The sequence below is a fragment of the Phytophthora sojae genome, assembly GCF_000149755.1.
Source record: "Phytophthora sojae unplaced genomic scaffold PHYSOscaffold_1, whole genome shotgun sequence".
NCBI classification, from domain to species: domain Eukaryota; phylum Oomycota; class Peronosporomycetes; order Peronosporales; family Peronosporaceae; genus Phytophthora; species Phytophthora sojae.
The window spans coordinates 2,815,631-2,836,128 of NW_009258115.1; the positions used below are offsets into that span (position 1 = coordinate 2,815,631).

At 58.5% G+C, this 20,498-nt stretch overlaps 7 protein-coding genes across 7 annotated transcripts; 3 read left to right on the top strand and 4 right to left on the bottom strand.

The window, feature by feature from the left end:
* Nucleotides 1-2,074: 2,074 nt before the first annotated feature.
* On the bottom strand, nucleotides 2,075-3,358 carry PHYSODRAFT_308662 (hypothetical protein; the record flags this gene model as incomplete). The annotated part of the gene is made up of 4 exons (XM_009516333.1): nucleotides 2,075-2,134; nucleotides 2,225-2,654; nucleotides 3,067-3,182; nucleotides 3,266-3,358. 4 exons carry the CDS (start codon nucleotides 3,356-3,358, stop codon nucleotides 2,075-2,077), a joined length of 699 nt encoding a protein of 232 aa, XP_009514628.1.
* Nucleotides 3,359-4,104: 746 nt separating this feature from the next.
* On the bottom strand, nucleotides 4,105-6,579 carry PHYSODRAFT_475597 (hypothetical protein; the record flags this gene model as incomplete). The annotated part of the gene is made up of 14 exons (XM_009516334.1): nucleotides 4,105-4,188; nucleotides 4,259-4,387; nucleotides 4,477-4,600; nucleotides 4,690-4,862; nucleotides 4,928-4,984; nucleotides 5,078-5,164; nucleotides 5,224-5,280; nucleotides 5,345-5,476; nucleotides 5,551-5,593; nucleotides 5,664-5,707; nucleotides 5,774-5,888; nucleotides 5,981-6,045; nucleotides 6,198-6,362; nucleotides 6,493-6,579. The coding sequence occupies 14 exons, from the start codon at nucleotides 6,577-6,579 to the stop codon at nucleotides 4,105-4,107; spliced, it is 1,362 nt and encodes a 453-aa protein (XP_009514629.1).
* A 216-nt stretch (nucleotides 6,580-6,795) lies between these two features.
* Nucleotides 6,796-14,127, top strand: PHYSODRAFT_467355 (hypothetical protein; the record flags this gene model as incomplete). Its single annotated transcript, XM_009516335.1, has 3 exons — nucleotides 6,796-6,894; nucleotides 6,999-7,169; nucleotides 7,264-14,127. The coding sequence occupies 3 exons, from the start codon at nucleotides 6,796-6,798 to the stop codon at nucleotides 14,125-14,127; spliced, it is 7,134 nt and encodes a 2,377-aa protein (XP_009514630.1).
* A 160-nt stretch (nucleotides 14,128-14,287) lies between these two features.
* Nucleotides 14,288-15,076, bottom strand: PHYSODRAFT_538929 (hypothetical protein; the record flags this gene model as incomplete). The annotated part of the gene is made up of 3 exons (XM_009516336.1): nucleotides 14,288-14,634; nucleotides 14,698-14,918; nucleotides 15,010-15,076. 3 exons carry the CDS (start codon nucleotides 15,074-15,076, stop codon nucleotides 14,332-14,334), a joined length of 591 nt encoding a protein of 196 aa, XP_009514631.1. The 3' UTR covers nucleotides 14,288-14,331.
* A 313-nt stretch (nucleotides 15,077-15,389) lies between these two features.
* Nucleotides 15,390-17,083, top strand: PHYSODRAFT_321166 (hypothetical protein; the record flags this gene model as incomplete). Its single annotated transcript, XM_009516337.1, has 2 exons — nucleotides 15,390-16,643; nucleotides 16,733-17,083. 2 exons carry the CDS (start codon nucleotides 15,390-15,392, stop codon nucleotides 17,081-17,083), a joined length of 1,605 nt encoding a protein of 534 aa, XP_009514632.1.
* Nucleotides 17,084-17,288: 205 nt separating this feature from the next.
* PHYSODRAFT_343579 (hypothetical protein) lies at nucleotides 17,289-18,040 on the bottom strand (the record flags this gene model as incomplete). Its single annotated transcript, XM_009516338.1, has 2 exons — nucleotides 17,824-18,040; nucleotides 17,289-17,723 (listed from the first exon to the last, which is right to left on the bottom strand). The coding sequence occupies exons 1-2, from the start codon at nucleotides 18,025-18,027 to the stop codon at nucleotides 17,289-17,291; spliced, it is 639 nt and encodes a 212-aa protein (XP_009514633.1). The 5' UTR covers nucleotides 18,028-18,040.
* Nucleotides 18,041-18,247: 207 nt separating this feature from the next.
* PHYSODRAFT_470402 (hypothetical protein) lies at nucleotides 18,248-20,271 on the top strand (the record flags this gene model as incomplete). The annotated part of the gene is made up of 6 exons (XM_009516339.1): nucleotides 18,248-18,688; nucleotides 18,763-18,859; nucleotides 18,926-19,325; nucleotides 19,394-19,594; nucleotides 19,621-19,874; nucleotides 19,952-20,271. 6 exons carry the CDS (start codon nucleotides 18,248-18,250, stop codon nucleotides 20,269-20,271), a joined length of 1,713 nt encoding a protein of 570 aa, XP_009514634.1.
* Nucleotides 20,272-20,498: the final 227 nt, after the last annotated feature.

Below are 20,498 nucleotides of genomic sequence, written 5' to 3' on the forward strand. Positions count from 1 at the left end.
ACAGAAGCTCTCCAGGCGCCATCGTCGTTGGAACCCGAGGTGCGGCTTCCCGCTTCCTGACTTACTGTCACAGATGCTCTCCACTCTGAGGTTGATACCGAAACCGGTGGCTCGTCCGCAGTCGCTGTTGCCAAACATTTCTCTTCTTCCACTGGCGCCGACTTGCTCGCGCTCACTTCTGGCGCACTTGAGCTTGGGTCTTCGCTCTGCCGCTGTTCCCTGCCTGTCCATGTCGAACCGTCAGGCTACGGAAACATCTTCTTACCCCAAATGCGTTTTCATAAGCACCTGTTGTCCACTCAGCTATATCATCCGCGTGGAGATGCTGGAGCTGGTCCCTTGCGGTTGACAAGCGCAATGCACGATCTCGGCGCCACTTCATGTAATCATGTCGCTCTTCTGCCGCATCCATCAGCTTCGAGTACCTAAGATCAGGGAATCAATGCGAAATCATGTTAGCTTCTGGTGCTCCCACTGAAGATGTCCTCTCGCAGCGTACTTGTTCAGCAGAGCACCACGGGCGTAAGCCTCCTGATCTGCCTCAGCCCGGTTTGCTTCCGCTATTCGCATCGCATCGTCGGCTTCCTCATCTTGCACTAGCTGAAGCTTGCGTTGTTGCTTATCGAGCACTTGCTGATCCAACATGGTCTTCTGCTCCAACTGAGACCTGCGCTTCGCATCGTTCTATCGCAAGCAAGACACAGCAGATTAGTTTGAATGCAGTTGAATGTGAGTAGGCAAGCGCGCTTACCATTTCCTGCAAAATATCTACCCGTGAATTCTCGTCGGTGGAAGCACACTCGTCATGTTGCAGGCTTTGATCGGGTTCGACATCATTAGCACGAGTGTCCTTCACTGATGCAATAGCGTCAGTAATCGTGGATTCCCACTTTTCCGCATAAGCAACGGCTTTATCTCCGCGATGAAGCATGATCAATGGACTCATGTTAACCTGAGGTAGGCACAAGTGGAAGTTAGCCAAAATACAAGGGATCCTCAATCATTAAAAAAAGATACACTGTACCAGCGGATGGGACAGCGTAATAGCATTCACGCTGCGGAGAAGTGCTTGAACTTGACTCAGATGAACTACCAGTGGGGCAGTGGTTTCCAGAAACTCTGGCAGCATTTTGGTGACTTCGGTCGAAACACTTTCGCCGAATAACCCGTCGCCTCCGCCTGCGGAGGCCTTTTCCAGTAAGTTCCTGCTCCACGTAGTCACTTCAAACTCATCCTAGCATTTTCGACAAGAGCGCTGTCAGATCAGACTCCACATTCTACCCCACACTTGAGCTATTGTACGTACGAATGGATCCGTGTCCTCACGCACCCTCCCGAATGCAATGAGATCTGAAAGTGCCGCCATCAACGCTGAACACGATTTAACGAGAAACCAAGTAGCCACCTCTTGCATGCAGCCACCGGCATCTTCCACACGTAAAGATGATACGTGATGATGCAGATGGTCGAGCAACGCAATCCCACGCGGAAATTCACCTTGATGACAATTGGCACGTTAGATGTTAAAGAACTGAGCAAGCATATCCATTGTTACACAGTAGGAGCACTACCTTTTTGTAGCAGCGGCCAGAATGGGTCTTCAGCGCACGTAAACAAGTGGCCAACCCCCTCCAGGACGCGGCGCACTGTCCGGGTCTTGCATAGTAATTTTGTAACAGATACATCTTCATCCTCTTCGTCATCACCAAAAGAATCTGCACACTCTTGCGCAATACTGTCTACACATGCCTAGTATCAACACAGCGTTAGAATTGCAAGGACAACAATAACGATATCGTCGTAAAAGTATCTTACCCGGTGCATCGACAGATACATCAGGAGCGCATCGCCCATGGCCTGAAGCGTCTTGCCCCCTCGTGTGGGGTCCTGAGAATAGTAGATAGCCAGGAGCTCCAGCCGCATCATCATAGTTCCAGCCTTACAAAAGAACTGTAGAAGAAGTGCGTGTTTGCATGTCAGATCCCGCGAGTCCACAGCGTACGTCGCATTGCGTACCTCTAACAGTGATGTCGTAGCCGAAATTGTTGCGTTGCGGATCTTTAACTTGCGCTTTTTAGGCAGTTGGAACGTCGCTGACGGGAAATCCCGTCGGTACATTGTCGACTCTACCCCGCTCAGTGCTCGCAGCGAGTCCTGATCATTATTTCACGGCGGTTGTTAGTCGCAATCAAAAGCTCACCACAACGCATTGAGTTTGACGAACCTGAATTACGTCCAATTCGTGAGCTTCAAGCGGATTCCCATCCGGATGACTTCCACAATCGAAATGGGTGGGTATAGCGATATCCCTAAGCGATCTCTTTTCACCCAGAACCGGCGGCCGGCAGTATCTTTCGGAAAGCCCTACACGATCCCCCAGGTCTTCCCACGCATACGTCCGCGCTACCCACGGTTCTGTCTCATCGAATGAGCTCTCAGAGCCCCACGATGAATTTTCCGTAATACTGCTAGCTTCTCCCCATTCCGAGAGCTCCTTCCGTCCACCGCAATGCACTTGTTGAGTGCCATCGTAAAAGAAAACATCTTTGCTCGGCGACAACTGTTCTTTGGTCTCTCGAGAAGTCAGCCCCATGAGTGATGATGCATCAGTCTTCGACGCACGTTTATCACGAAGGCGTTTTCCAGCGTCATACCTGCTTCAGACACAATATTAGCCATCCAAGGGCCGTCACTTCAAAACGATCTGCTGCTATGATTTGCGTACGCTTGCGTCGACATGTCACCGAAACCATCTCGATCAGGAGGGCTGCCAGGAGATATTCCGATGAAACGATTCGGCTACGCACAAGTTCACCGTTAGTTACTCTCATCTAGCTCTTCATTGCGTTACCATTCACATACCTGTTGGATCGGCATCATGCTGAAAAATCCCTCTTCTTCAGTCGGACCTAACTGAGCATCGGGGCACCACAAGCTGGTATGCTGGTGCGAGATGCCATTGCCTAAGCCACTGAACAGGTTTTGTGAAAACAACCTAGGCAAAGCCACAACACACCGATATGATAAATAGCTGGCCACGCAAGTAAGAGCCGCGGCGCTGCTCACTTTGTCTCTTCCATCGGAATCGGTGCTTTGTTGAACAGCGCCTTGGAGCGGTGCACCAGTCCAATATCGCTCATCTGGATGCGATCGCCAATGCGTGTCTTCCCAGCACTGTGCGTCTGGCATGAGGGGCAGCGAACAACGTCAATAGCACCAGTTAGTTATGAAGCACACGAACTACACGGAATCAGTCCTGCCTCACCGCTCTCGACTTGTCAAACTCCACCCTCATAGGATCTTCAAGGACGAAGGTGTCTCCATCCTCTCCACCTGCCAGTGCCACTAGCAGCCGCATCACCTCTTCGACTGGAACTGTCCCCCACCAAGTAAACACTCACATCAGTCCCCGCTTCACTCCCCCCTTCCACCACATCGATTGTTCCCCCACCTGCAGCCTCTGTACTCGGCATCTTCTTTTGCTCCTCCACGAGGCTCATGCAACGCTCCACCGCGTCGTCCATGCGGTCCACGACGTCCGTCCTGCACATTAAAAGGCAAACCACCCTCAGAGCTGAGCCACCACCAGCGCCAGCCACCTTCATCCTGCTGCAACGTACACGTCCGCATCGCCGCCACACGCCAAAAGCTTCGCGCGCACGTCCATCAGCTCATGCTGCACGGACACGGCGGCGTCTTCACGCTGGCAACACAACAAGCTCCGTCAGCTCAGGGAGCAAAGCACACACACACGCCATTGGGCTGGACAGACGTACGGGGCTCAGCAGACGCTCGTACACGGGCAGCACGCGTCGCAGGTCGCTCCGGGACTCGCCGCAGACGCGACAGCGCAGGCGCTTGAGCAGGTCCAGCACGCCGCCGGCCTCCATCGGCTCGCGCATTTGGGTTGCGGAATGACAGTTGTACCACACCAATCGTACACAAATGGATACACTTTTCACTTCAACGTCCATTTCAACAAGACACTTGTCTCTTAATCAGCGCCGATACTAACGTGACTGCTGTATTGTAGATCGCACCAGTGTGCACCCGTGTCCTCGCCTACATGTGTTGGGTTTGGGGCGTCTGCTTTGTGATGTTGCTCTACTCCGAGACAGCCTCCGCGATGGCACGCGCCCACTGCTGTGCGAGGTTGCTGGAGTCAGTGATTCGGATCGTATCTGACCGCTGCGCAGACAGGAAGGGGCTATTAGTTGGTGTTACCAAGAGGTAGGCAAAGCTAACGGTTGCTACGCACCGATACAACGTCAAACGTGTGGGGGTCGATCTCGTTCACAGTGGTGCCAGGCGTCAGGAACACCTCGCGCTTGAAGCGGCCGGACCACGAGCTGATCACAACCAAGCGCGGGGCGTCTGTGAGGTAGAGCTGTTGACATGCACAACATGGTGTGAGTGTGGCTGACACTTTAACACGCGCAGGCAGGCACCTTCTGAAACATGGGGAACCCCACGCACCTCACGAGTCCGGCTGAACATTTTGGAGTGGACCTTGACGGTGGATTCAAACCGGATCTGCTCATCGTATGCGATGCAAGCTGGCCGATTTTTCAGCAGTGAACTGCTGCTACGCGAACGTTTGCTACTGCGTATAGCAAAACCAGCAACGACATGACGGTAAGGACCCACTGCTATCTTTCAGAACCTAGTACATCAGCCAGCCAACAGTACCTGAAATCGCTCGAGGTGCTCTCTGAGAAATCGTCCGAAAAGTACTCAGCAACGGTCCAGTTCTCCGATGCACCATCCAGCTTCGGCTCAGGCAAAACGAGCTCGGGAGGGTTGTACGGGGCAGTCTGATCGCCGAGGTCATCCCATTCGATGCCTTCGAAGAACGGGTGGTTCTGCATGATCATCTATGTTAAACCCCTAGATATTGTTGGGCAACACACGTGAGAAGAAAACGCACCTTCAGCTCGGCGTAGCCCTCTTCGTTTTGCTGTGCACCGATGCGCTCATCGGGGTCCTGTGCAATGCGACGGGGTTAACTTAAAAGATCGGTTTCCCAGGAGGAAGAGTCGGCATTTTTGCACACGAAGCAGCTTGTAAGCTTTACTACCTGCACGAGAAGTTTCCGGATAAGGTCCTGTGCAGCTTCGGGCACACTGCTTGGAAACTCGAACTCGTCGCTCGAGTGGTTGATAATCTTCAGCGCCACGTTAGAAGGAGTAGCATCAATATTGCAGGTACAATTGCACTTCTTACCACTTGGAAAGTCAGGTAATCGTTTTCACCAACGAATGGTGCTCGGCCAGTAAACATCTGTGGGCATAGGATCATTTAGAGGTTCACATCAACTGCGTGTATGCCTCGAGTTGTGGTTTACCTGGAAAATTAGGCAGCCCAATGCCCACAGATCTGCTGCTCTCGCAGCCGGCTTGTCGTGCAAAACTTCCGGAGAAACGTAGGAAGCCGTGCCACAGAACTGACACACCTCGCCACTCTCGCAGTCTTGATCCTGCATTTGTTTTTACCAGCAAATATGAGCACGGGTATACTTGCCGTCATTACGAAGCTTCAGCAGTGCCTCACCTTTGCGGAGCCAAAATCCGTCACCTTCAGATGTCCATCCTCACTAAGAATGGTAGCAGAAAACAACAATCATTAAGGGTCAACAAACGCCAACAAATGCAGCGAAGCCGTACCTAAGGAGCAAGTTGTCGGGCTTGATGTCTCGGTGGATGACATGCTGCAGCAGGATCCTTTGTAGTTAGAGCCATGATACGACACAGATGCAGGGCGTTGCCCGTTGTACCTGAGTGTGCATGTATTCAAGTGCGTTCACCAGCTCCGCCACGTAGAACCGCGTCAGCTCTAGCGAGCACGCAGTGTCCGAGACGCCGAGCTCCTGCTGCTTTTGGTACTCTTTGCTGGAAGGGGCCACGGGGCAGACAACTGCAAGTCAGGGAGCAAGTTCCATTGTATTGCACGGAAAACAACGCACGCCCAACGTGATCCTCACCTGATGAGCCCAAAGAGGTCGCCGCCGCGACAGAGTTCCACGACCAGGTACAAGCTGTGGTGGTCCTGGATTCACCCACAATCAGACGCCAAAACATGAGACGAGGAGACCAGATGGATACTTTTTGCGGTGCCGCCCACGGACGCAAGTGCAGCCACTAGCAGTCCAGCAGAGGCACGCAGCAGCAGCACAGAATCCAAGAGGTTGGTTGCCTTACGCGGAAGCTGCAGTAGAACTTGACGATGTTCGGGTGCGTGAGGCGCGACATGACCTTGCGCTCCGTGAGCACGAAGGCCGTCTTGTTCTCCTTGCGGATGAAGCTCTGGTCCATCACCTTCACGGCGAAGTCCATGCGGTTCTGCTTCATCTGCGCGTGGAAAACCTGCAGCAGCAGCGACAGCAGTGACACAACCGCCGAATAGATACATGCATACACAGACGTCAGACTCCTCTAGTCCCTCCGCGCATCATGCGAGAGACGGAAAGCGCCAGTCCCGCCGCCGCCGCCGCACCTTGGCGTAGGAGCCCTGGCCCAGCACATTGCCGAAGAAGAAGTCGCCGGCCTCGGGCGCCGCGTCGAGGTGGAGCGCGGCCGCCATCCTGCCTGGCAATATTGGAGACTGAGTTTTGACCAATGGTGTCACGATCTTTCGGCCAATCACTCGTCGCGATCTCCCCATTCCCCCTTCGCGTAGCTCCTCAGCCAAACGCCAACGCGCCCCCAGCAGAGGAAGCCCCGCCGCCCGAAGACGCCCGCGAGAGGAAGGACCCCCCCCCCCGCGCCCCACCGCCCAGGACCCGACCGCGCCGCAAGCATGGTGTCGTTTGCGTCGCCGCTGTTCTGGCAGATCAACTACCTGGTCACGAACCTCAGCAAGAAGAACTTCAAGTCCAACGTGGCCGAGCTCAACCAGGTGCCGATCTTCGCTCTGTGCGCGCTCCCCCTCTGGGCCTCCGAGCTGGCTGCTGACTGTGTCGGTGTATCTGTGTGTCTATGTCTGTGCTTGGTTGCCGGCAGCTCGTGGAACTCTACGGAGAGGACGCGCGCATCTTCCTGCTCAACTGCCTCGTCAAGGACATCGACTTCCGCGACGCGCGCGGCCAGAAGGACGCGCTCAAAATCCAGCTGCTCACGCACGAGGTCGCGCAGGCCTCGTCGCGCCCCAACTTCACCACTTTCATCTGCGAGGTAGAGGCCAGCCCCCTCCCTGTGCCTTTCTCGAAGCATGATTATTGTGATTTCTGACAATTATTGTTGTTGTTGTTGTGCTCTACTACTCTAGGCGATCGAAGGAAGCTCGCCTGATGCCGCAGCCAATGGAAGTGCCCGCCTCGTGACGGAGGAGTTCCTGCAGCTCTTCTGCAAGACGCTCAAGCTCAGCCTCCCGCAGCAGGTGACGGTCGGCCTGGCCTTCGCCCAGGGCGAGAACGCCGAGAGCTCCGCCCAGGCCATCCAGTTCCTGCGCACCAAGATCCCCGAGATCTCGTCCTGCGGCGCCAAGTTGCCGTCCGACGTGCTGCACTCGCTCGTCTTCGTGCTGCGCATGAAGAAGGAGTTCCACGAGGACATCGCCGAGACGGACTCGTTCCTCGCCAGCATCTCGTCGGCGCACCCGAACGACATGGGCTCGCTCGAGATGGCGCCGCTCACGATGGGCGACCCCGAGCACGTGGACTGCGAGCCCGTGACGGACTCGGACGCCCTCAGCAAGCTCATCTCGGACGTGTCGTCGAGCTGCCTGTTCTACGAGCTGATGGAGGACGTCGGCTACTCGTGCACGTCGTCTCCTCAAGCCTTCCGTACGCTGCTGGCTGAGGCCGGGCTTGCCAAGGCGCCCACGATCCCGCCGGCCCAGGTCGCGGGTATGCTGGCCATGCTATCGCGGACCTACACGGGATTGGACGCGGAGAACGGCGCAACACTGATGGCGAACCTTACGATTGACTTCGAGGCCACCGCGTCGGACTCGGCAGCCGCAGCCCCAGTGCGGGAAAACTGGGACCTCGAGGTTATCGCAGATGTGCTGCAGAAAGACTACGGCTCCATCAAGTGGACCAAGGTGGCGGAGAAGCTGGACCGCGCCGACCTGAACATCCAGAATGCGGCCCAGCTGCGCGTGCTCATCACGGCGTTCCAGCGGTTCTCGCAGACCAAGTTCCGCGTGACGACTCTGCTCCGACCATGGAAGAACAGCCGCGCGCACATCAGCATCCTGAAGGCGGCGGTCGAGGCACCGCCCGAAGTGCTTTCGTTCTCAGAGTCGCCGCACAAGCTTGCGCCCTTTGAAGGCGCCGATGCGTCGGCTGTCCCTAAGAACGGTGTGTGGTTCTCGCTTGATGTTGTGGAGACGCTCCTACAAGTGTCGGAGCAAGACTGCTACGGCGACGTGCGCAAGCTGCTGGACGGAGCCATGAAGACGTGCCCGGATGTCCTGATTGCCAACTTGGCGCAGGCCTCGCCCCGCTGGAATGCGCTCCGCGACGACATGTTCTCGGAGCTCTTCAGCACGTACATCATGGGCCGCCCCAACGCGCCGCTCATCATGCGCCACTTGTGGTCCGTGGCGCCCAAGCTCGTGCTCTACGCGAGCGTCAAGTGCTTCTACGCCGCCACGGCGCCGCACATCGTGTCGCGACTCTTCGCGCTCTTCCGCAACACGGGCGACGCCTTCGCCTCCGCCATCCACTCGAACTACTTCTCGTTCGCGCTCGCGCTGGCAACGATGGGGGCCAACCACGACGTGCTAAACTTAGAGACGTGGCTGGTGGAGCGCCTCGCATCGCAACGGACGGCGTTTGCGACGTCGTGCCTAGCGTTCGTGCACCGCAACTACGCGCGCGCCGTGCCCAAGAGCAACATTACGCCGCAGTCGAGCCACCTGCTGTCCATTGAGTCGTTGGCGACTATTCTTAAGTGCATCATGGCGGTTCAAGGGGCACTACCCGTTACTATCGCTCAAGAGCTCAAGCGCATTATCACGCTCTGCATGGAGACCCACCCCGTCATCTCCGCATCGACACGCCCGGCCGGAGAGGCATCCCCGCACGTTCCGGGGGCCGCCGCTAGTATGGCTGCCGGAGCCGCTGCAGCTGCGGGTGTTGGAGCTGGAGGCGAGTCGTCTGCTGGCGGCGGCGACGCGCCGACCTACACGGCCGAAATGATCGAGGAGCAGGCGAACGCCTACTTCCAGCAGATCTACACGTCGGAGCAAAACATCAACGACGTCGTGGCAATGCTGAAGCGCTTCCAAGGCTCTCGCGATGAACGCGAGCGGCAAATCTTCTACTGCATGATCCACAACCTCTTCGACGAGTACCGCTTCTTCCCTCGGTATCCGGAGATGGAGCTGCGAATCACTGGTGTTCTCTTCGGCAAGTTGATTGAGCACCAAGTGCTTCCCCCCAACTTCCTCCAAACTGCGCTTCGTTCGGTGCTCGAGAGTCTTCGTGAGCCGGTGAACTCCAAGTTCTTCTTTTTCGGCGCATGCGCGTTGCAGCAGTTCGTTCCAAGGCTACGGGAGCTTCCAGCGTATTGTACGAACCTGTCCCAAATCCCGCATTTGCAGCATGCACTGCCTGAAATTATGCGCCAAGTGAACCAAGTTACGCGCTCTATGGCGCTGTCTGGTAATTCATTGGATGCTAATGGTGGTAACGGTGCTGCATTATCCTCGCTGGGTGGTTCACTGCCACCGCTGGGCGGTGCAGGTGAGGGCGAAGGTGCCTCGAGGCTTGCTGCTTCTGCCGCAACGCTCGGTGCTGGATCGCCGCCGCGCGCTCCATCCGTGCAGAAGGCACAGGACGACATCGGGTTGGGTATCCAAATCCCATCGTCGATCTTGAGCCGTTCGGCAGGACCATCGTTGACTTCTCCGTCGCCGAAGGCTCCAGCTGGCTCGCCGCCTCCGCCCGCTGCCCCTGCGCCGGAGCTGAAGGTTGATCATATCTTCCATGAATCGAGCAAGGTGGACGAAAACGAGGTGGTCGAGCAGCCCGATGAGAACGTGAAGGACCGCATCCACTTCATTGTGAACAACATGTCGATCTCGAATCTGGAGGCGAAGATCCCTGAAGTGCGCAAGATGCTGTTGCCTGCGTACCATGCGTGGCTCGCGAACTACTTGGTGGTGAAACGTATTTCGACCCAGCCGAACTACCACACCGTGTACCTTATTTTCATCGAGAAGCTGATGCGGCCTGAACTTGAGCGTGAAATTCTCATGCGTACCCTTCAGAACGCTCGTAAGCTGTTGACATCTGGAACGATCACGACTAATTCGCAGCAGCGCTCGTTGCTAAAGAACTTGGGTTCGTGGCTCGGTGTATTCACTCTTGCGCGCAACAAGCCTCTGCTGCAGCGTGACCTGGACTTGAAGGAGCTACTCTACGTGGGCTACGAAACCGGCCACCTCATCGCTGTGACGCCATTCGTGGCCAAGATTCTTGAGGGATGCAAGAAGTCGAAGATCTTCAAGCCGCCTAACCCGTGGGTTATGGGCCTTATTCATGCTATGAGTGAGATCTACGATGTGCCCGACCTCAAGCTCAACCTAAAGTTTGAGATTGAAGTCCTGTTCAAGTCGTTCAAGCTTAATGTGGAGGACCAACGCAAGGCGCAGCTACTGCATACGCGACGTGCACCACCTCGCACGGCGAACCCGGACTTCAACGTAAAGGTCCCGAAGAACACGATGATGGGGCAGCGGTCTGCCACGCCGCCTCCTGGCGCAGGCTCTAAGCTGGGCCGGCCACTGACTCCAGGCAAGCCGATGAAGACTGCACCGGCTGGTAGCCCGACTGGAAGAGAGGGAATGGCAAGCTACAGCTCGCTCGGAGCGAATAGTGCTGGTGGAGCTGCGGCTGCCGAGTCGACGGTGATCCCGAACCTGGCTTCGTACGTCGCTGTAAACCCAGAGCTGCCGCTGCGCAACGTTAACTTGCGTCGCTTGGTACCTCTTGCTGTGGACCGCGCCATTCGCGAGGTGATCTCCCCCGTGGTGGAGCGCAGCGTCACTATTGCGTGTATCACTACTCGTGAGGTGATTTTGAAGGATTTCGCTACCGAGACTGATGATACGAAGATGCGCAAGGCTGCGCACCTGATGGTGGCTTCAATGTCGGGCTCGTTGGCGCTCATCACGGCAAAGGAGCCTCTGCGCAATGCCATCGGCACACACCTGCGTGCTCTGCTTCCCACCAGCGCTGGAGACCCGCAGCAGCTAGAGCATGTGATCCAGGTGTGCTCGAACGAGAACACGGACTTGGGCTGCATGCTTATTGAGAAAGCGTCGTCTGAGAAGGCCATGCGCGACATTGACGAGGCTCTTGCTGGTGCTTACGCGTCGCGCCGGCGCTACCAGCAGCAGCAAGCCCAGGCCGGCAAAGCGCCAGGTGCTGATGGCGTGCACTTTTTCGAGGGAAGCGCAAGCAGCGCTGCTGTGGCAGCTTCGGCAGGCTCACCTGGTGCGCCTAGTGGCCACTGGCCGGCTGCGTTGCCTGAAGTCTTCAAGCCCAAGCCGGGTGGAGTGCCGCCTATGCAGCTTGTTGTTTACGAGGCATTCCAGCGCATCCCACGTCCGACTTCCATGCCGCTTTCGTCTCGTGCAGGTGCTGGTGCATACCCAGGAGGTGCAGTGGACAAGGAAGGAGATACTGCCGGTGTTAGCGTGACTGCAGCGCTGGACCGCTTCGCTGGATTGCTGGAGCGTTTCGAGCTGTTTGTGCAGAAGGTGGCTCGTCAGGCCGCAGCTGCTCAGCGTGAACTCCCGTCGCTGTTGGCTATCCCGGCTGAGAGCGAAGTGTTTGCTGTGCTGCGAGAGGTTCGTGCGCTTGGTGGCAGCGTGCGACCAGCGCTGCGTGACGAAGCATGTCTTAAGATCGCGAACCGAATTGTGAAGTTCATGTACGAGCTGGGCAACGGTGGCCGGGGTAACGAGCTGTTCCTGGAGATTCTTGTTAGCTCGCTGGAGGCACTGACGGCAAGCTGTGAGAAGCTTCGCAAGGAAATCGTTGGCTGGGTGCTTCGCGCGCCAGTGGATGACAAGCTGAAGCTGCACTGTGAAATCATCGTGGCTCTTATCCGCTACAAGGTCGTGGAGGCAAGTGAATTTGACGTGTACCTGGCGCGCAATATGGAGCGTAACAGTGTGGCAATCGAGTTCGCGGTGCACGTTGTGCGTCAATGCCTCATCATGGAGCACGTGGCTGTCGCAGCTCAGCTGCCGAATACTCTGGAGGCTCTTGCGCGTATTGTGGAGCGCCACGGAGGTTCTACTGCAAACAAGAACGTGCAGATTCTTGCCGCGCTGCTGGAACAGGCCCGTGTCCAGAAGCTGCAGAACCGCCCGGCCCCTCCAGCACCGCAGAAGAGCATGGGCGCTATTGGTAGTGGTGCTTCGAAGGCCAGCGGAGAACGCCCTCTTGTACAGGAGCACGCTGCTTTCCGGCACACTGTCAGCAACGCGCTGGAGCACTGGATCGCTATCTACAAGGAGCCCACTGGCAATTCCAAGATGCATGCCCAGTACCTCCAGATGCTGAAGCAGTACGGTCTCCTTGCCGACGACGAAAGTGTCTCGCTGTTCTTCAAGTTTGGCACGGAGCTGTGCGTCGATGCGTGCCTGAAGAGCTCGTTTGCGGCAAGTGACCCTGCTGCGCTCAAGGCTGGCGCCAAGGTTCCCCTGAACTACGCTGTACTGGATGCACTGACGCACCTGATGGCGCTGTTGGTGAAGTACTTGGACCCTTCGCCTGCTGCCAAGCTGCAGGTGTTGAACCACGCTGTGGGTGCTATTGCCAACGTTTTGGTTGCAGCACACGACCTGTCGCGCAAGAAGAAGGCGCCCTTCGATCAGCGCGTGTTCTTCCGCATGTTCGTCAACCTCATGAAGGAGTTGACGGCTCAGGAGCCGGCTCTGGATGCTATCCACCTCCAAGTGCTTAACACGTTTGCCAGCGCGTACAACACGCTGCAACCGCTTGGACTTCCTGGTTTTGTGTTCGCCTGGACGGAGCTAATTTCGCACCGCTGCTTCATGCCGCTGTTGTTGCGTGCGAAGCAGCAGCGTGGCTGGCAGATTCTGCACCGCTTGCTCATGAACCTGCTCGTGTTCATGGAACCATTCCTCCGCCACGCGAACTCAGCGGTTCCGCTGCCCGACTCGATTGCCGCTCTCTACAAGGGCGTCGTGCGGATCATTTTGGTGTTGCTGCACGACTACCCGGACTTCCTCAGCGACTTTTACACGAGTTTCTGCGACGTGCTGCCGGCGGCTTGCGTGCAGCTCCGCAACGTGATCCTGTCGGCGTTCTCGCGCTCGATGCGGCTGCCTGACCCGCTCACGCTGGGGCTTCAAGTTGCTCAGCTCCCGGAGGTGAGCGTGGCTCCACGACTCATGCCTGCGTGGGGAGCTGCTCTCAGCCACAATGCCATCAAGGAGTACGTGGACGAGTTCCTGCACGCGTCCGCTAACCGCGCCTCGGCGTTCCCCGCAGACCTGATCTCCAAGTTGATGCGCCCTGCTGCTCAGCTTGAACGTGACCCGACGTCCTGCAAGTACGCGTTGCCGGCGCTCAACGCGCTCGTGGTTTACCTCGGAAAGGAGGGCATTGCAGACATGGCCAACGGGGGCGCGAGTGCACCGACGACGCCGCCTGGAGCTGACGGCAAGGCTGGAGCTGGCAGTACGACTAGCAAGTTCGAGCAGAGCGCGGCCATGGATGTGTTCCGTTACCTGGCGGACGAGCTGGACACCGAGGGCCGCTACTGGTACTTCAGCTCGCTGGCCAACCACCTGCGCTACCCGAACAGCCACACGCACTACTTCAGCTGCGTCATCCTGTACCTGTTCTCGTACTCGAGCAACAAGATGGTCAAGGAGCAGATCACGCGCGTGCTCATCGAGCGCCTCATTGCCAACCGCCCGCACCCATGGGGCCTGCTGGTGACGTTCATCGAGCTGATCCGCAACAAGAGCTACAAGTTCTGGGAGCAGGACTATCTCGAGTGCTCGAGCGAGATCAAGGAGGTCTTCGACGACGTGGCCCGCACGTGCCTGGGCACTGCGCCTGGCGCGTCGGGTGCCAGTCCGTTGGCCTCGCTCGGCGGCAGCGCGCTTCCGTCTGCCTCCTCCAGCGCCTCCTCTTAGATCGACGCTGCACGGTTGAGGCTTTAGTAGTTGGGATGGGATATGCATATCTTGCACAAAATACATGTTTTCCTGTGTACAAGTTGCCTTCATGTCTTCGAGAGACGGTAGAGCTACTCGATAGCAACGAAGCAGAACGGAGGTCGTGCTCACAACGAAGAATCTTAAATTGCAGCGCTCTACACTGCTCTGCATGTTCGTCACTTATTTCTCAAACTTCCGCAGGATGTTGAAGGCCGCCACGTACTGCAGCGCCGTGTGCTTGAGGCTGTACTCTGTGTTCGGCAGCCCCACCTTATCGAACAGCGCCGGCATGTTGTCCACGGGCTTGCGCAGGTGGTCGTGCGAGGCGAAGTTGCTCAGGAACTCGTCGATGAGCATGTCCACGTGGGAGACCGTGTAGCACGGCGAGTACTGCACCTCGATGATGAGCCCCCTCGGCAGGTTGTTGCGGGACATGAACGTGCAGACGCTCACCACGAAGTCCCCCACCACGTACTGCGTGCCCTGCATGCAATACACAAAGCGTCAGCGACCCAAGTCCAGCCTGAATGATCCATTGGCGCTCACCTCGAACTGTCCGTCCGACTTGAAGGCGTAGATCTCGACCTGCTGCAGGATGTTGGCCCCGTCCAGCCCGCACTCGAGCAGCGAGCAGTCCTCCATGAGCCCCTCGATGCCGTTGTCGCTGGGCGCCAGGCCGTGCGCCTTCTCGTTGGCCAGCACGGCGTACACCAGGTCGTCATTCTGGGACATCCGCAGCATGAACATGCGCTGGTTGATGTAGCCGTCTGCAGCGGACGAGCACAGCACAACACAGCAGGCGTCAGTACCAACGCCTCATGGCCTCCACTGCTCCCTTCTCTGCTATCCAGGCCGCACCCGTGAGCGTCTTGCGGTTGAAGAGGCGGCAGTGCACCACGTGCCGTCCGACCTTCTCGCCGCCCATGGACTCGAGCTTGCGCAGCAGCTCCTGGTACTTCTGCGTGATGTTGACGTCCTGGATGATCACCACTCTGCAGCCACAGACACACAGATACACACAGAGACCCACGAGAGACGCCGTCAGTCCGCAAGCGCGCTGCAGGCTGCCTCCAGCGCGGCCGCCGACCCACCTGGTCATGCCCGTCATGGTTGCTATATTGTGCTACCTGGTAGTAGCACGCAGCACTAACGGAAATAATACTCGCAAACTTACCCCTTGTCAGCGCTCGCTGACAAGGGGTAAGTTTGCAAGTACTGTTTCCGTTAAGTGCGTTACTATGATGGAAGCGGCGACGGAGGAAGAGCGAGAGGTGGCGACGGCGTCCGCCGCGCTGTTCGGCGGCGCCGAGGGCGAGCCGCGCTTCGACGATGACGGGATGGACGGGTCGGACCTGCCGCCGTCCTTTGCCATGCCGCTGCTCGCGCGAGGCGACGAGGACGACGCAGCAGCAGAAGAAGAAGAAGAAGCAGGTGAAGGAGAAAGGGGCCAAGGAGAAGACGCGCAGACCAGGGCGACCCCAGCGGAAGCGGCTCAACCACCAAGCGAGAAGCAGGTGCATATCACCAAATTGGAGGCAACTGACCCCGTTCCAGGCAGCGCAGACGTCGGCGTCGAGGCTCAGAGCGTCCAGACGCCCGCGCAGCAGCCACAGGAGACGGCAGCGGACGCCCAGCGCCAGCAAGAGCAACAGCCAGATAACGGTCAGAAGGCCGCAGCACCGTCCCAACCTCCAGTGGATGCTGACGCCGATGCGGACGCCGCAGAGCGCCGCGGCTACCAGTGCCGCTTCGAGAACTGCCCCAAGTTCGCGCAGGCCGGCGGCCTCTGCATCGCCCACGGCGGCGGCTACCGCTGCCAGACGCCGTTTTGCGCCTTCTTTAACTTGCGCACGTGTCCGGACCACGGCGGCTCCAAGCGCTGCGGGGTCACGGGCTGCACGCGCGTGGCGATGGGCACGTCGGCCGTGTGCTGCGCGCATGGCGGCGGCCGCAAGTGCTCCATGAAGAAGTGCGACAAGTACGATGCTGGCCAGGGCTTCTGCCTGGCCCACGGTGGCGGGCGTGACTGCACCGTGAACGGCTGCACCAAGAAGGCGATCCGCTACGGACTGTGTAGCGGCCACGGCGGACGCGCGCGCTGCAAGGTGGAAGGCTGCACCAAGTACGATCGAGGCCAGGGCAAGTGCAAGGCGCACGGCGGAGGCTACTTCTGCAAAGTACAGGGCTGTGGCAAGAAGGACAAGGGCGGCGGTCTCTGCGTCGCCCATGGCGGCGGCAAGAAGTGCTACGTTGAAGGATGCACGACGCCGTGTGTCGGCGGTGGTCGCTGCAAGTTGCATGGCGGCGGGAAGCGGTGTCAGGCTGAAGACTGCCGCAACTGGGCTCTCAACGGCGGCCGATGCAAGGAGCACGGCGGCACGGGCAAGCGCTGCTCGCGTCGCGGGTGCGACAAGCACGACCAAGGAGGCGGATACTGCCTCGCGCATGGCGGCGGCTTCACCTGTACGTTCCCGGACTGCACCAAGAAGCAGGTAAGTGACGAGGTTGTTTGTTTATCTATTCATCACCATGGTGTGGCGTCGTTAACAGTATGGGTGCTTGCGCGTAAATTGCCACACAGATCCGCTTTGGCCGTTGCTGCGCACATGGCGGCAAGCCGCGGTGTACTGTTGCAGGTTGCGAGCGGTTGAGCCAGTCTCGTGGACTGTGCAAGTCTCACGGCGGCACCAAGCCTTGCAGCTTCCCGGAGTGCACGCGCAAGGCCAACAGTGGAGGCCACTGCATTCGCCACGGAGGCGGAGGTCGCTGCAAGACGGAGGGGTGCGTCAAGACGAACCGCGGCGGAGGCTACTGCAAAGCCCACGGCGGCGGCAAGAAGTGCACTGTGCCGGAGTGCAACGAGTGGGCCATCGGAGGCGGCGTGTGCCCGCAGCACGAGATCTTCGGGGAGGCTGCTGTTGTCTCTGTCTGATGTCCGTTGCTAGGTAGACGAAGCTGCAGGCATGGCCAACCATATCTATCATGCGTGCGAGTTAAGTGTATTCTGATCTCGAATGGACTTACTTCCGTGCCTCTCCATCTAAGTGCTGCGCAGTCGCCCATCAGGCCACTGCCACCAGCGTCGGGTTCCTCCTCCAAAGAGCTGTCTACGGCCTCTCGTCGCGTGGTTAACAAGCTTACAGGAAGGCGAGACCCGAGTTGATCGACTCCACCTCCGCAGGCGACAGCGGCAGTCGCTTGGCGCTGGTGAAGGGCAGGACGTCGGCACTGGACGGTTGTACGGGCACAGCGCGCAGCGGGGACGGCGGCAGCTTGAGGCCCAGCGGCTTGGACAGCGGCGACGGCTTGGGCGGCAGCAGCGAGCGCTTGCCCAGGAACTTGATGAGGGGCACCCGGTGTCCGGACGGCGCAGCGGCGGCGGCAACGGCAGCAGCAGGGGCCGCCTCCGTCGACGCAGCAGTCGTCGTCGTCTGTGCAGAGCTGCTGGAGCCGCTGGGGGCCAGCGCGTCGTCCAGAGTGAAGAGCGGCTTGCCCACCTCCACGTTCTCCTCCAGCTGCGCCAGCACCTCCACGACGGTGCCGGCCACGGGGCTGGTCACGTCCACGCTCACCTGGCAGCAGCAACGACAGCAGCAGCAGCAGCTACAGTCAGATCTCTATATGATACACAGTTGGAGGCCGTAGGGAGACGATAGGGCGACTGTGCGGTACCTTGTCGGTCTCAAGCACGAGCACGACCTCGTCGGCGTGCACGGCGTCACCCGCCTTCTTGACGATCTCCACGAGCGTGCCCTCGCTGATGGAGTCGCCCATGGACGGCACGTTGACGGTCTGGATGGCCTGGCGCCCGGTGGACGCGTGGAAGGCGCGGCGCAGCGGCGGCGCCAGCAGCGACAGACTCCGGGAGCTCAGCATGGCGGCTATCTGTCTGTGGTGCGTACTGTACTGTGTACACTGACTTGTGGCGATGTGCGGCCGCCCATGCAACAGCATAAACCTGCGATTTCATACTTGAAGTAGGTCTTAACGTTTAACACGCGCACCTACGCCGCCCGCACTTAGCACGCACTTAGTTGATCCGCGTGCGTAGCGTAGCTTGTCAATCTCCAACTTCAGCCTTAGTCGGCAGCACGCGATGAAGCTCTTCCTGCCGCTGCTCGCGGCGTCCTCGGCGGCCTGCGCGTGGCTCTACCGCGCTCGCCAGCAGCGTCTGCAGTACGAGGCGTTCGTGCGCGGCCTGGCGCAGCCGCAGCAGTACCGAGGGCTGCCCGTGGTCGTCGTCGTGGACGTCGGGAGCTCCTCGATCCGCGCCAGCTGCTTCGCGCTCGTGGCCGAGGCCCAGTGGACGCTCATCCAGGGCTCGCTGCAGCAGCAGCACGTGAGCTCCATCTACGCCCACGGGGAGGCCGACGCGGCCGTGATCGCCGCCACGGTGGAGCAGATTCTGGACCGCACGATGCGCTTCCTGCGCGCCACGGACCTCGCGCAGAAGCTCGTGGGCGTGGGCTTCAGCACCTTCGCCATGAACGTGCTGGGCGTCGACGCTAAGGGGAATATTGCCACGCCAGTGTACACGGTAAGGTGGCTCTATAGGGAAGAGAGGGGGGGGGGGTCTGAAACTGATGACCTTGTTGGTGTTTGCTACTCCAGTACGCTGGCCGGAGGAAGGCGACGGCGCTGTGGGCGAAGGAGCTGCAGGAGAGGCTGGCGGCCCGTGGAGAGCTGGAGGAGGCCCACAACCGCACAGGTACGACGAATGAGTGAGCCATAGTGGTGACGACGTGGGGCTGACGGTGTCATGTGTTGGTTCTAGGAACGGTCATCCACCCGGCGTACGCGCCCGCCACGTTCCTGCGACTTCACGAAGAAGAATCCGCCGTGGTCGAGCGTGTCGCCAAGTGGCAGAGCATCTCGGGCTATTTGATTGGCAAGTGGACGACTGCAGCGCAGGATGGCTGCGTGCCCGTCAGCTTCTCCGAGGCGTCGTGGATGGGGCTGCTCGACTTCCGACGCAGTCAGTGGGATGCGAGGCTGCTTGAGCTCGTTGGTATGGACAGCAGCAAGATGCCGCCGGTGGTGGACTCCTCCGTCCCGTTCTCGGGACTCAATTCGACGTATGCCAAGCGGTGGCCGGAGCTGACGAACGTGCCATTCTTCCTCGGTGTCTCGGACGGCGCCGCCGCGAACATTGGATCCAAGTGCATCGATGCATCGTAAGTGCTTGGAAGACTGTTAGTAGTATGATGGCGTAGTTTTGCTCACTCGTTTGGGTATTGCATAGGCGAATCGCGGTGACTATCGGCACCAGTGCTGCACTTCGCGTGGTGCTGAGCGCAGACGCCATGAAGAACGCGAAGGTTCCGAAGGGTCTGTGGTGCTACCGTATTGGAAAAGACCAGGTTCTTCTTGGTGGCGCACTGAGCGACGGTGGCTCGGTGTACAAGTTCTTCCGCGAGTCTCTTCGTCTGAGCGACGAGGGTATGTACCATTTGTGGCTGTGTCGCTAAGTCCTGTGCTCCGACTCGTTAGTCTCACTCTGTTTGTTCTGTGGCCAGACCTGACTACTCAGCTGGAGAAACTCGCCCCGACGAAGCATGGTCTTTCCGTTCTACCGTTTTTGAGCGGTGAGCGCTCCCCGGGCTGGCTGGAAAATGCGACCTGCACTATCAGTGGCATCAACAAGTGGACGACTCCCGTCGAGTTCCTGCGTGCTGGCATGGAGTCGATTGCGCTGCGTATCGGCGTGCTCTTTTCTCTTCTTGGTACGTGCTTGACCCGAATGTTTGATGATTGTCGGTAATGCCCTCAGCCTGACTGACGTGTTTAACTGCGACGCTAGCATTCTCTGCCGACCTGGACGCGACGGTTGTCGTAAGCGGGACTGCGCTCACATCGTCTCGAGTTTGGCGTCAGATGATCGCCGACTGTTTGGGAAAGAAGCTCATTCTCGAGGCTAGCGCTACCGAAACCACCTCGCGAGGTCTCGCGGTGCTCATCGGAACGTACTTGGGTCTTCACACGCTCAAGGAGTCTGGGTCTTTCCCGGCGGAGACCACGCAGCTGGAATACTCGCACCCCGATGCGTCAGCGCACGCGGCCTACCTCGAGGCGCGCCATGAGCAGGAGTCGCTTTACCGGAAGTTGTACTCGGACATGTAATGTTGTGGGGGCGAATGTGGTTTTTAGCCCAGTGCAGTTGTGTTTCGTGGGCGCATCACGACGTGTTCGAGCACAATTGCTCAATCAGTGAAGCAGTACTAAGTACACCACTATCCTGCTCTCATTTTCCGTTCTACTCTACCATTTGCCGGTTATGCCATTCGTCCACAATGTCATGAACAGCTTCAGGGTATTGTTGATCATGATCCGGTCACCGAGTTACCGCC